The 14,612-nt window shown below is 43.1% G+C and overlaps 1 protein-coding gene across 1 annotated transcript in view; it reads right to left on the bottom strand.

The window, feature by feature from the left end:
• Positions 1 to 7,610: 7,610 nt before the first annotated feature.
• LOC120308023 (cardiomyopathy-associated protein 5-like) overlaps positions 7,611 to 14,612 on the bottom strand; it is a 47,178-nt gene continuing 40,176 nt past the window's right edge. The window contains exons 5-6 of the mRNA XM_039343442.1: positions 13,754 to 13,776; positions 7,611 to 7,785 (exon numbers count right to left, since the gene is read on the bottom strand). Coding sequence (XP_039199376.1) covers positions 7,611 to 7,785; positions 13,754 to 13,776 — 198 coding nt within the window. The remainder of the gene's footprint in view (positions 7,786 to 13,753; positions 13,777 to 14,612) is intronic.

The raw sequence follows: 14,612 nt of genomic DNA, 5'->3' as shown, positions 1-14,612 counted from the left end.
AATATATGTTGGGATTGCAATTTATTTTTAGCTTCCCCTCAAGTCTGTGGAGCACTGGTGACTTTTAAATTCAAGCAAGAACTCAAGACTGAAAATTTATATGCAGGCAGCTCTATTGATGCATATGCACCCACTTTGATTCTATAATGTTCCATGTAATATTTAAATGGAAATTGCTTGATTTGTTTTCTTACCTGCATTGTCCAAAACCTCTTACACTCCTGACTAATGCATTTATTTTTTGTTTTTAAAAGAGGGAACAATTGCTTCTAGGTCCTATATGGAGGTACCACACACTAACCAAGGCAGAAACCAGCTAATGGATTGAAGCAAGAATATTTTTTTTTAAGAATCATGGATAAACAGATTGAAAGAAATCATTTTATATATAACAATGCTGGCGAGACTTTGATGTGCACAGAGGTAGAACCATACACAAATTCTCACAAAGAAAAAGTGGATTGTGAAACTAATGGAACTGGCAGAGATGGCAAAATTGATTACTTTGATGAAAGATAAACATTTATCTAGCTTTGTTTCTAAATGGAGACCACTTTTGCATTTCTTGTTTGAGAAAGATAAAAATGAGGTTTTGATCTTAGAATCTGATAATTACATAAGTATATTATATAAGGTTTGTTTAAATTTGGAATAAGTTATTATTGTGCTGTATAGCTTTAAGCTTTGTTTGGATTGCTAAGTTTGTATGTTGTTTTAATTGCGAGTAAAATATTATTATATATTTGTATCTGTACTGAAGAAAGGAATCAAATTTCTTTTCTATTGTAGCTATTGTTCACTTTCTAACTTTTTCCCATTTCGATCCCCTCCTTTCCTTTTTTAATCCTTTTTAGCTTTATTATTTTGTATTTTATCTTTCTTTGCAACTTTGTAATGTTAGCTAATAGTTAAAAAAAAGAATCAGAAAGGAGGTAGAATAATGTAATAGCAGGAATGCTGGAGACAGGATAACTTCCTATTTATTTAATTTCCTCTCAGCAGTGAATCTCACTCAGTTATGAGCCCAGAGATGAGGACCATTGTCTCAAGGACCATATACATCTGGGAATCTCACCAGCAACTGAATGGACCATCATCCAAACTGGGTGTCATTGCACACACACACACACACACACACACACAGTTTTTTTGAAGTTACATCTCTAAATTACAGTAACCACTTTCACTAGATATACTACCCACAGAATGGAGGAAATGAGAGATGGTCCTCAAAATATATCAAACTAGAACTCTTAGAGAGGCATCTCCTCAGAGAGGAACATTTAAAAAAAAAATCAAGATAGAAGCCATGCCCTACAGTTGAAGCCCTGCTTTTTTATGTCTCTCATGATGCATGGTAAAAGAGGAGGTGATATGATTGTTCAGCTATAGTTGCCATCTCAATATTTTTACCCTTCGGTGGATGACCAATGATAAGAGATAACAATAACAACAACAACAATAATAGTAATTGTTGAGTCCGTGGCGGGAAAACAGACACGAGAAGCAGCTGGAGTTCTCAGTTTCATTTATTCAGCGTTCAGCTTACAGGAAGATGGCTTCAGCCTCGCCCAAACGCCTTGCAGCCTCTTATATAGGCAACTCCCGGGTAAATGGGTTACTTTTCCTGCGCCAGCACCCGCGCATGCGCACGGCGCTGGCGACAGCCTGTCTGGTCCCGGGCAGCTTTGCACCTGCCCGGGACTGCCTGCAAATGCTCGAGCCGTTTGCAAGGCTCGGGACATAACACCCCTTTCCCCCGGGCTAAAACTACTACCAACATACAACATTTAGTTTATATGACATTTTGCTCCCCAGGGCTCCCACTGATTACTGGCTTTTGCCTTGCCAGCAATGTTATGTAATCTTCTAGATACTTAGGAGATTTCTTTGCTCTCTGTGACCTTCTTAGCTCTGGGTTACTGGCATTAGTCCCCTGACTGGAGGGAGGCGTGAGCCTGTTCTCTCTATTGTGCCCTGGTGTCTTCCAAGGACTGTGCCCCGATGCCTGGCCTGCTTGCTTGCCCACCGGGCTTGTCAGGCCAGGGCTTCTGTTAATTTGTGACCTGGTTGACCTACCTAGCTGTAGACCCTCAGGCCCCTTGAAGTGATAGCCGCTGCTGGGCGTCTCTGTAGAACCTCCTAGGTCAGTCCAAGACCTGTCAGGAGGCTGTCCATTCCCTGAACCCCATTCTGTGCTCGGGCTCGTGTGGGTTTCTGTACTTTCCCAAACCTCAGGTGTTCCCTGATTTGTGCTAGGGTTGTTGTAGTCGGGACTTGGTTCCTCGACTAGCTCTGTGTATGTTTGACCCCCTGTAGGATTTGGGGTAAGGTCAGGCCAACTTTGGGGATTGTGTGCCAGCTCTCTTGCGGGGAATGATTTGTTGGGAGGCCCCCCGGGTATCTCCGTTGCTGGAGTGCTGTGGATGTGTGTGGAAAGGGAGTTGCCCCCGGGGTGCCTCCATGGCTGGAGTAGGCGGTTGAGTGCGTTTTGTGGGTAGCTCCATCGACTTTCTTCGGAGCAATTGCAGAACTATGGCGACGAGCCGTGTTGTGATCCCTCAGTGGAGCTGGCAGTAGCTCTTCGCCCGTCCTTTGCTCCAAAGGGTCCCCTGCCCCCCCGGAAAAGACCCAGAGTTCTCAGCAGAAAAGTCTAGCTAGAGCGAAGTTGGTCGATGTGCCGACGCAGGACACGACCGTTGTCCAGGGCAACCTCGTAGGAGAGAGGACCTGTGATCCTGGACACAGAAGCGGGGACCCATGTATGACCAGGCCAGTAATTGCGAGCCCAAACCAGGGCACCCACAAGTAGTTGTCTAGGTGCCCTAGGATGTGAGGTAGATGAAGGCAGTCTGTCCGGATGCAACCGGTCAAGTCTAGTAGGAAGTTGGCGCCCCCAACGAAGTTCAGCTGGACTTCTCCCTGTAGAAGTGGACGGTGTGGTGCGATAAGAAAGGAGAAAGTCAGCCAACCTGTGATGCCAGTCCCCGTAGGTGAGTCTCTTCAAGGCGTCCTTTGCGATGCGCACCATGCGTTCAGCCATACCGTTGGTGGACGGGTGAAAAGGCGCAGACGGGGCATGACGAATCAGGTTTGCCTGTAAGAAAGCTTGGAATTCGGAGGAGGTGAATTGAGGGCCGTTGTCGGACACAATGACATCTGGCAGCCCGTGTGCAGCAAAAATCCCCCTCAGTACCTGAATAGTCTTTGCAGTGGTGGTGGATGAGACAGGCACAACCTCAAGCCATTTTGAATGGCTGTCAACAAGGACCAAGAAGAACTGGCCCTGAAAGGGCCCAGCGTAGTCAATGTGCACCCTAGACCATGGGGACTGTGTTTCCTCCCATCTATGCACAGGAGCTTGGGGCATCTCTGGGCGAGATCGTTGGCACAGGTGGCATGCGTGTACCTTAGCCTCAATATCTTTATCTAAAGCAGGCCACCACAAGTGGCTGCGTGCAAGAGCCTTCATACGAACAATGCCAGGATGACCCTCGTGGAGGGATTCTAAGACCCTAGTCCTCATTGAGGTGGGAATGACAACTCTGTTTCCCCAAAGCAGACAACCCTGAGAAAGGGACAGTTCGTTTCTTTTGGACCAGAAACTCTGAAACTCAGGACTAGGGCAGTGCTCAGGCCACCCGGACAGGACCCAGGAGCGGACACGTGAAAGTGTGTGATCTGTACCTGTTTCAGCGGTAACATCCCTGGCACTAAGAGGGAGCTCGGGCAAGGCTTGGATTGATAGAATGTTGACAGCTGGCGCGGGGTCAGCTTCTACTACTGGCAGAGGCAATCTACTGAGGCCATCAGCATGGCCCATTTCTTTCCAGGCTTGTGGAGTAATGAAAAATCATATGCAGACAAGAAAATAGACCACCTAAGCATTCTAGGGGAAATGATGTGGGGAGTCTGCTTACGTGTGGTAAACAGTCCCAGCAGAGGCTTATGGTCAGTGAAGACCGTGAAATGCCTGCCATATAGAAAATCGTGGAATTTTTTAATTCCAGCAACAACAGCCAGAGCCTCCCTGTCTATCTGAGCGTAGTTGCGCTCGGCAGAAGACAGTGTTCTGGAGTAGTATGCAATAGGAACCTGAGTTCCATCAGACCTGAGGTGACTCAGGACAGCTCCAACCCCGTAGGGGGACGCATCACAAGCGATGCACACAGGGAGAGACTCGTTGAAATGTGCAAGAACACTGTTAGAAGTGAGCAAGGCCTTGACTTCTTTAAAGCAAGCCTCATGCGCTTGTGACCACAGCCACACAGCCTGTTTGTCTAGTAGCCTGTGAAGAGGCTCAGCTACACTAGCTTTATGTGGAAGAAAAGAATTGTAGAAATTCAGGAGGCCTAGAAAGGCCTGAAGTTCGGCCTTAGACTTTGGCCTGGGTGCATCTAAAATAGCAGTTAGTTTGGATTCAGCAGGATGAATCCCAGCAGCATCAATTTTGAATCCCAGAAATTCAGTAGAAGGCACCCCAATCTGGCATTTGTCTTTTCTGAGCTTGAGGCCTGATTTCCTGAATCTTAACAGGACAGCCCTAAGCCTTTCAGCTAGAATGTGTGTGGAGTCTCCTGCAATCAAGACATCGTCAAAGTAGGGGCAGACCCCTGGTATACCTCGTAGTGTGTTTTCCATAACGCTTTGGAAAATCCCAGGAGCGACATTCACTCCAAACTGTAGCCTTTTTACTTTAAAGGCTCCCCTGTGGGTCACAATGGTCTGAGCTATGGCAGCATCATCATCAACAGGCAGCTGTTGATATGCTTGAGCTAGGTCAAGCTTTGCAAAAACACGCCCCCCCTTGAGAGAGGCCAGGATGTGACTGACCACAGGAACAGGATAGGCATGTTGCTGCAATGCCTTATTGAGTGTGCATTTGTAATCAGCACAAATGCGAATGTCCCCATTTGCCTTTAGAGGCGTGACAATGGGGGTCTCCCACGGGCTGGAATCAACAGGTTCTAGGATTCCCTGTTGGATTAGTTTGTCTAGTTCAGTGTCAATCTTACTTTTTAAAGCAAAAGGGACCCTTCTTGCTTTAATCCTAATGGGAGTGACAGTGGGGTCTAGCTTTAAGGACACAGGTGGTCCTTTGAATGTGCCCAGCTGGGGGCTGAAAACATCTGCAAATTCTGTGCAGACTTCCTGTAGGTCGAGTGTTTGTAAGCTATTGAGTCCTGTGACGTGTATCCCCAGGGCCTCAAACCAATCGAGTCCTATGAGACTCGTTCGTTCACCCCCTACTACTAATAAGTCTAGTGGACCTTCAAAACTCTTGTATTGCACGTTAAGGGTGGCCTCCCCCTTAACACACACTCTTGAGTTCTGAAAATCTGTTAATACAATATCAGAAGGCCTTAACTTGGCCTTAGACCCACTTCTGGAACAAATCTTCCTAAATGTATGCAATGAAATGATGGACAGGGCAGACCCTGTGTCTAGTTCCATAGATAATGGAACCCCTTGTAGCTTCACGTTGAGTGACAGCTTTTTCTTCATGGGCTTGTGTGTGCCTGTTCTACAGATGCTTCTTCGCGAAGCGCAAAAACCTACCCTATTCTGGCTGGGGAATCTGGTACCCTTCAGGCGTTCTTCTTGGGGTTGTGCCTTTCGTCGGCCCAGGCACACAGCTGCAATGTGCCCTTGTTTACCGCATGCCCGGCAGGTAGCGGAGCGGAACTTGCAGTCGGTTCTCCTGTGGCGACCTCCACAGCCGATGCACTTGAGCGGAGCCGAAGAGCTTCCCTTCTGGTTCTCTTCCTTCGCGGGGTGTAGACGGTCGACTTCCTCGTCCGGATCCTCCTCGGAGTTTCGTCGGACGTCTTCCTGGTGCACGGACGCACCCTCTGCACTGTTTCTGATCGGCCGCATGTTTTTGACGGCGCCGCCTGCTGCTTCTTCTGCGGTGACTTCCCTTAAGGCGTCTTGGAAGGATAATTCTTCCTTTGCGAAAAGTCTCTGTTGTAGCTCGCGATGCCTTAACCCGCACACGAATCGGTCCCTCAGTCGTTCCTCGAGGTCCTTGAACTCGCAGGGCTTGGCGGCCTTCCGTAACGCGGCGATGTATTCCTTGGCTGACTCACCGGACCGTTGATCCCTTTGTTCGAAGGTGTGGCGCCATGAGATAACGGACACCTTGGGGTGGAAGTGCTCCTTCAGCAGCTTCTTCAGGTCTGCGTAGCTTACAGACTCTACTGGGACAGGTGCTGCAAGGTTTTCTGCGATTTCGAAGGCGTCTTGGCCGCAAACGCAAAGCAGGGTGGCCGCCTTCAAGCTATCTTCCCTCACTTGGTTTGCCTTGAAGTAGTTCTCCATTCTGGATACGTAGGACTCCCACCGCTCTGGATGTGAGACGTCGAATTCCGAAAGCCTTCCGATTTTCGCCATCTTCGGATCTTCAGGAGACGGGTCTATCAGCCAGCCTACCCCCGAATGCGCACCGGATTGGCGGGCAGCTGCCGAGTCGACGCCGTTCCTCTTTCGCCGCTCAGGACTCCTTGGGTAAGCTTACACTTCTTCCTTTCCAGGTAGTGCAAGGCATCCCACCTTCGTCGCCAGTGTTGAGTCCGTGGCGGGAAAACAGACACGAGAAGCAGCTGGAGTTCTCAGTTTCTTTTATTCAGCGTTCAGCTTACAGGAAGATGGCTTCAGCCTCGCCCAAACGCCTCGCAGCCTCTTATATAGGCAACTCCCGGGTAAATGGGTTACTTTTCCCACGCCAGCACCCGCGCATGCGCACGGCGCTGGCGACAGCCTGTCTGGTCCCGGGCAGCTTTGCACCTGCCCGGGACTGCCTGCAAACGCCCGAGCCGTTTGCAAGGCTCGGGACATAACAGTAATAATAATAATAGTACTACTAGTAGTAGTATAGTTTGAAGGAACCTTGGAGGTTTTCTAGTCCAATCCCCTGCTCAGGCAGGAAACCCTATACCATTTCAGACAAATGGTTGTCCAGTCTCTTCTTAAAAATTTCCAGTGTTGGAGCATTCACAACCTCTGGAGAGTTGTATGGGAGTTCTAGTTTAATAACATCTGAAGGGCCACTGATTGCCTATTCCTGGACTGTACACGTATTTACAAATACAGTTTTCAACTTTTTGAAAATATCTCTTGCATGTCAATTTATATTTCTTTTTGTAAAAATTGTTTGTTAAATGAAATAACAAAACTTAACTGGTAGTAAAAATTAAATTTTGTTAAATGAAATATCAAATAGACTAGACATGGTTCTATTGAAAGAGGGGCAGTAGCATCAGAGGGGGAAGGTTTAGTCTGTTCCTTCCTGGCAGCCACCTTCTCCCACCTTGAAAATGCCTTCCTCCTCATGTTCTTTTGCATATCAATTTTGAAGCAAATTGGAAGGAATACAAGTGAATTTGGTCTTTTCTTCTAATGCATCTTTATTCACATGGAGTCCATTATACAAAGAGTGATCCAGCTCCCCTTCTTAATATGAATAAAGAGCATGCTGTTCTTTCTCCAGCTTTCTTCCCCAGCATAATCTAAATACTTAGGCACAATCAGCCTTTGCTTCAAACTCAACTGATTACTAATTACATGCACAAGCTTCCAATTCCAAATTTCCTTTTCCAACACATTCCTTTTTAAGGCATTGATACATTCTTAACACTCTCATGGAATGGTTTGAAGGACTTCTTACCAGGCATGAGTTGTAAAGTCCTGTCACTATTTGTAAAGCCACTCGCACATGGTTCAAACTGTGAGAAAGCAGCAGGCATCTTTTCCAAAGCCACAATATTTTCCACAGCAGAAAGTAACCTATATAAGTGAAAATATATACACCTTTTTAGAAGCATTCTAAGAATATCCAGCTAATAAGACCTACAATTTCCTAGATCAGGCCTGTACAAGCTGTGAGTCATCAGTCCAAACACTGCTTAATTAGCCATTTATACCACTCACTAGTAAATAGCACTCCATTTATTACCTGATGCTGGCACTCTTAAGAATAACACATGGCAGAGCAGAAAAGAAATCTCCAGCCCAGCAACAAAGGAGAGATGAGATCTCAAAGAGGCCTTGAGATTTAATGCATGTCATATACAATATCAAAGCAGATTTATCCAAATCATGGTTTAGTTTTTTTTTAAGATATATTTTCTCCATTTAAAACAGTGTTTCTCAATCTTAGCAATTTTAAGATGTATGGACTTCAATTTCCAAGCCAGCATGCAGGGTATGATAAGATTTTTAAACCATATTTTTAACCAACAAATAATGGCTTAGTTCACATAACATACCAAGCCAAAAAACAAACCATATTATGGCCTAGAATAATGTATGTACCAAATTCCTTACTTGCTCAAATATTCAAATGAGATCTTGGTTTAGAAGGTAAAGGTAAAAGTTTCCCCTGTCCACTCGAGCCTGACTCTAAGGGGATGGTGCTCATATCCGTTTCTTAGCTGAGTGAGCTAGCATTGACATTTCTGTGGTCGTGTGGCCAGCATGATTATATGCTGAAGCTCATGGAACACTGTTACCTTCCCACCATAGTGGTACCTATTTATCTACTTACATTTATGATGTGGCAGAGGCCTTGCTTTTGAATTGCTAGGTTGGCAGGAGCTGGGGTAACTAACAGGAGATCTTCTCTTGATGTGGTGCTTGGCTCTCGAACCCAGGCTGTTAGCTTTCCAGCTGATAAATTCAGCATCTTTAGCCACTGAGCCATCGCACAACAGAGACCACTACCTAACCATAATATATCAGAAGTTGCTGCTTTGTCTAGCAAATAATAATTTGGCTTTACACTGTATATTTCAACTAATAGTTAAAACAATTCTGAGTATGCTTTTGAAAAGAATGAGTCAGATTAAATTTAGAATACCTCAAGGAATCATCTCTCTCCTTCATTCCCATCAATGTTCCTGTATTTCTACAATGCACTAGTCTAAATTGTGGATAGTTGGTTTTAATCCATCCAACTTGGCTATTTCAGTAATTAAGTTTAAATAACTGTACATAGTTATACAATTAACTGTATAGCTATAAATATATATAATATATAGCTATATTATATTATCCGGCGAATTCTGGGAGCTGAAATCCAAGAATATCTGGAAAAGGCCTTAGACATTTTCAGGTATCAAAAGAGGACATGTAACATTTACCTTATCATTGTTGTACTTTTTATCTACAACCCTCACCTTTTTCTACAGCATTTATGGCTACTCTCCCACCTAAACTATAGGCAGTAAAAGCACAGGTGAATGCAGACATGTAAAACAGCTATATATTCCCAAAACCTTCTTTGAAAGGGAGGGACTAGTGATTTGACTTAGTGCCCAGTTCTGAAGTATAAAGATGTTAAGGTTAAAACACACATAATGAAAAGTACAGAGTTTGAAGGAATAAAAACTGTCCTTTGAAATATTTGTAAATATAACAGAAAATAGGTTGAGCGAGGAAATTTAACTGATGCCATAGTTGCCACATAAAGGAGCTAGCACAGTGGTTCTCAACCTTTTTAATGCAGTGACCCCCAACCAGTCGTAGAAGTCGAGAACTACTCAACTGGTGCAGCACTGTTTGCAGAATGGGACTTTTGGCAGGCTCAGCAGGGCAGAGACAGCCTGGACAATTCCTATTGGCATTTGAAAGCCAATAGAATTAGACTCTATTTAAGAGAGTCTATTCTATTGGCTTTCAAAAGCCAATAGAATAAAAGGGAGTAGCACAGCTAAGGAAAAGGGGGGGAAAATGGTGGACTGCATTGTTTGGCGACCCCCATGAAATGGTGGTTCGACCCCAAATGGGGTCCCGACCCACAGATTGAGAACCACTGAGCTAGCAGCATGGAGCTCATCTCAGAAAAGGAGGTAGAAACAAAAGCAAACAGAATTGGAAGCTATTAACTCTTATTTATGTAGCGTTACCTCCTCAGAGGCCGCCAGAAACCTAGGCCCTCCCAGCCCCGTCCCCCCTTGTCAAGCCCTGTAGTGGTGTTCTCTAGGGGTTGGTAAGATGTCTCTTCCAGCCGGAGCTCATGCAGAGTTAGGAGGTAGCAGGCTCTTGTCATCAAGGAGGGGCTTCCAGGAATGAAAGTAACCAGCCCCGATAGTCAATGCTATGATGATATCCAACAGCCCAAGGCTGTTATAGCAGCAGTAATTAAGGATTCCTCAGCGGTTGTTCAGAGTCAAGTGGGATGGAGGAAAATCCCCAGCTCCAGGCAGTAGTAGAAACAACAACAGTCAGTGTGCTATAGCAATAGCTTGACCCCCCCAGGGCAACTCCCCCACAAAATCTAAAACTTGTACCTGCAACAATAGTCACAGTACAAATAGCCTCCAGGCTTCGCAGCAACAGTAGCCACCACCAGTCTCTCCTCTCCTTCTGTTGCTTCTTCTCAGTCAGGTCTCAGTGTCAAAGCCCTCCCTCCCTCCCCCCTTTATCTTTATTGTTAAAATCCGAGGCTAGGAGCTTCAGCCAACTCCTTTCTACACACTCCCCTTGCCTCCATTTGAGATATCCTCCTTATGAAGGAAGCAATAAAATTCCACTCTCTCTCTTTCCTCTGTTTGAGATACCCTCCTTATGAAGGAAAGCAATAAAATTCCATTCCCCCTCTTTCTAGCCTCCGTTTAAAATATCCTCCTTATGAAGAAAAGCAAATAAAACTTCCACTCCCTCTTTACCTTCACCTGACGAACTGCAACAGCCACACTGTCTGTTGTATCCTGAGCCTGCAAAAGCAGGCTCGGGACGTTCCATTGGTCCCGGGCATTCCAAAAGCTGCCCGGGACCAGACAGAGCGGCGCCAGCCTTGTGCACATGCGCAAGGCGCGAAAACACTCTGTTCCTATTGGTTGACACTGTCCGGGCTTCTGGCCATATAAAAAGGCCTGCGAGCCTTTTGCTTTTGCTTGGTTGTTGTAGAAGGAGAATAAAGTGTTTGTTCAGCATCTCCATGTGTCTTCATCATTCGCATGCGAACGAAGCGTACAACACTGTCTATTTTCCTTTCCTTCCCTTTTCTATCTTTTTCTTCCGTCCACACCCAAAGCCAGCAGCAGCTTTGTCAATTTCTCCCTTCCCAACCGAGCTCCTGCAAACATTCTCAGACAGCCCCGCTACATTTACAAAGAGAAAAAAGGGAAACATTTTTTTAACTCTAAGACAAGTATAAGAGGGCCTATTTATGCAAAATAGTGGTGTATCATCATTTAAAACAGTGGTTCTCAACCTTTTTAATGCCGTGACTCCCAACCGGTCGTACGTCGAGGACTACTCAACCGGTCGTAAGTCGAGGACTACTCAACTGGTGCAGCACCGTTTGCAGAATGGGACTTTTGGCGGGCTCAGCAGGGCAGAGACAGCCTGGACAATTATTCAAGAGAGTCTATTCTATTGGCTTTCAAAAGCCAATAGAATAAAAGGGAGTAGCACAGCAAAGGAAAAGGGGGAAAAAATGGCGGACTGCGTTGTTTGGCGACCCCCGTAAAATGGTCGTTCGACCCCAAATGGGGTCCCGATCCACAGGTTGAAAACCACTGATTTAAAAGCAAAGAATTATTCTTGAAATAGGTCAACCATAAACAGTAAAGAATTTGCATTTTATGTAGACAAATAAAGGCTGAAGAGGAAAGTTACAGTGAAGTTTTTACACAAACATATACATACACAGAGGGGCCAAAGATATCTCTCTGCCATTATGCCTTTATTCTGGATACAGTAAGGCTGAGACGGTTGCTATGCTATTTGCAAGGTCAGGTGCAAATGGATTGGAATGTATACATATACATTATATGTATATGTATAAATTGTGAGACAAAGCCAGTGCTGCACATATGGTACTCTTAAGCCAGAATGCTGGGGAAGTCTGGTAGTTGAAGTCCACACATCTTAAAGTTGCCAACATTGAGAAATACTGGCTTAAGTTCCACTGGATCTTGAAGATGTTCTCAACTAGGATTTAATGTGGGTACTTTCATCAATGAGAAATTCATAACTGAAGTAGATTATATAGCTTTTTGCAGGCATCCCCAAATCATTTTAGGCCAATGAGCACATCTGGAATTTTGAGAGCATACGTGACCTGCACTCCTTTGTCTGGGTGTACTTTTTCATATTTAGATCCTCATACAAAGCCTCTCCTTTGTAGCTGAATTCACACATGCTCCTCCAAGATACAATTTGTTTCAATCACAGCTTGTCAAACCAGCAATAGCAGTATGGATCACAATTAATGCTAAGGTGCAAAGGAAAATTTACATATCACAATTCTTATGTTGCTACATTATATGTATATGTATATGTATATGTACATACATGTACATGTATATGTACTGTATGTGTGTGTGTGTATGCATGCGCGTGCGCACGCACACATACACACAGAGACCATATTATGGCTTAGAACAAAATGGGAAACAGTGCTGAGAACGTATAATAAAATCTTTGAAGTGCAAAAGGATACTTGCTGTCTATTAAATATGGGCAGATTACTACAAAATCTGCCCCTTTTACTATTTATATTAATAGAAAAATATTTCTGTATTTATCCACATATTTTAAAAAGAGTACAGGCAATTTCATAACAAGGGTAATATCTTCTAACATAAGGAGAATGTATTTCCCTAATTTATGTCATTCTTAATGTATGTTGGCCAAGACCTTACATACTCAGTGTTAAGTGTTCTTTGCCATTTAAATCTATTTGATGCTCTCTTTTCAAATGCAAATTTCACTATTTTAAAACTTCTTTTTAAAAACACATTGCCTGATGGTTGCATGCAATATTCAGTACGATCCCTTTTTTTTTCCAGAAACCTTTTATAGGAGAAAGATGAATACTAATAGAGTTTGTTGAACTATGAAATCTACTGTGAGCAGAACATCCAAATTCATTTCCAACAGAATCAATGGAACAATTCTTTTAAATCACTGTAGGGGAGGGATATATTTTCTCTTTCTCTCTTCTCCCCCTCCACCCCACTACCCTATCTGAGTTATTGAAGTGGTTTTTTTTAACTTTGTTTAAGTTTCAAAAGTCTGCAAGTTTTCTTGGCTGAAAAGCAGCAATAGATCTAAGGAATTCACAACTATAGCAGGAACAATTTTGGCATTTTCAGATTATCTTTCAGTTTTCTAGAAAACGTATGGTTTCCCAGATCTTTGGAAAAGGATATAAAATAGTCCTTTGATTAACATTTATTGTTGGGAGAGTCCTTGTGAAAATACCCTTAAGCAATGTATTACTTATAACTAATTATTTTGGTATAGGAATTAGAAATAACAGGACAAATTCATACTTAATTGGAGCTGGAGTTTTCACCGGTCAAAATTTAATTATTTTACCAAACTAGCATTCAGGATCATCTTCAGTAACATTTCATCTAATACGGTAATTAAATCAACAAAACCTGAGCACTCATGAATATTGTCATTTTGCAGAACGCAACAGGAATTTTAAAATAGGTTTTATATAACCTCAATAAATGCCCACTTTGAAATGCTCTGCATATACTATTGAAAAAGAAATGGAATTGTATCATGCCTTACTTATTAGTATTTAAAAGACAAGTTATACAATTTATGCAGAATATTTCCAACTCTGGAGTATCACTGCCAAGCACACCATTTTCTTTGTTTCATCTAGACATTTCTAAAATGAGATATTTATACTGGCAACATGCCTCCAACAGACCTTGACAGGATTAAAGTATTAAAACATGCTCATCCTAATTCTCTCCACAATGCATCAAAGCTACATTTCAAATACCTTTTATTTATTTCTTCAGATGACTAAAAGAGGGAAGGAAGGGATTAATTGATTCATGTTATTCAACATACTGAATATAAAACATGCAAGATTTTGTTTACTGACATGTTCCACATGTATCAGAGCAGGATTTCCCATTTTTTAGAAATTCTGTATATTTGTACCAAATTCTGACCTCCAAATTTGCAAAGTTGAAGGAGAAACAGTATCTTGGTAATTCATATAGGAACCTGAATTAAATCATCATTACTAGCAGCAGTTGAGCCTTGGCAAACTTAAGTTAGAGTATTTTATATTAAGAAGATTCCATTGACACATCCTTCAGACTTTTATTTTATTTTACTTTTTATTATATAGTACAAGAGCATGGATCTGGATCATGTTTCAAACTGATGATTTCCAATTATTTTGGACTACATCGGTGACTGGGGAAACTGGATGTGTTGTTTTTTTAAGATTCTTTTTTATCCCACCTTTATTATTTTTATAAATAACTGAAAACAGCAAATAGTCACTTCACAACCCAGTGAAGTAAGTTGGGCTGAAAGAGAGTGATTGACCTAAAGTCACCTGCTGGCTTTAAAACTCAGTCTCCTGGTTTCTAGATTGGTGCCTTAACCACTAGCCCATACTGCACTTTAGTTTTACTTTAGTTTAGCGTGTTTTTGTTGGTTTTTTTGTTTTAGTTGTAGCTAAGTGTCAAATTGGAAAAATCAAATCCTTCTTTGCCTGCAAAACAAGCTTGCTGCTTGAATGGCAACAATGAACAAAATAATTTGTTGTCATTGGTGGTTGTTTGAATTTTTGCAGAGAATAGAATAGAATAGAATAGAATAGAATAGAATAGAATAGAATAGAA

This window comes from Crotalus tigris, unplaced genomic scaffold, assembly GCF_016545835.1.
Source record: "Crotalus tigris isolate CLP2741 ecotype Arizona unplaced genomic scaffold, ASM1654583v1 scf7180000017853.129334, whole genome shotgun sequence".
In the NCBI taxonomy this organism is placed as follows: Eukaryota; Metazoa; Chordata; class Lepidosauria; order Squamata; family Viperidae; genus Crotalus; species Crotalus tigris.
The sequence above is the reverse complement of the archived record's forward strand: the minus strand, read 5'-3'. Positions and strand labels throughout refer to the sequence as shown.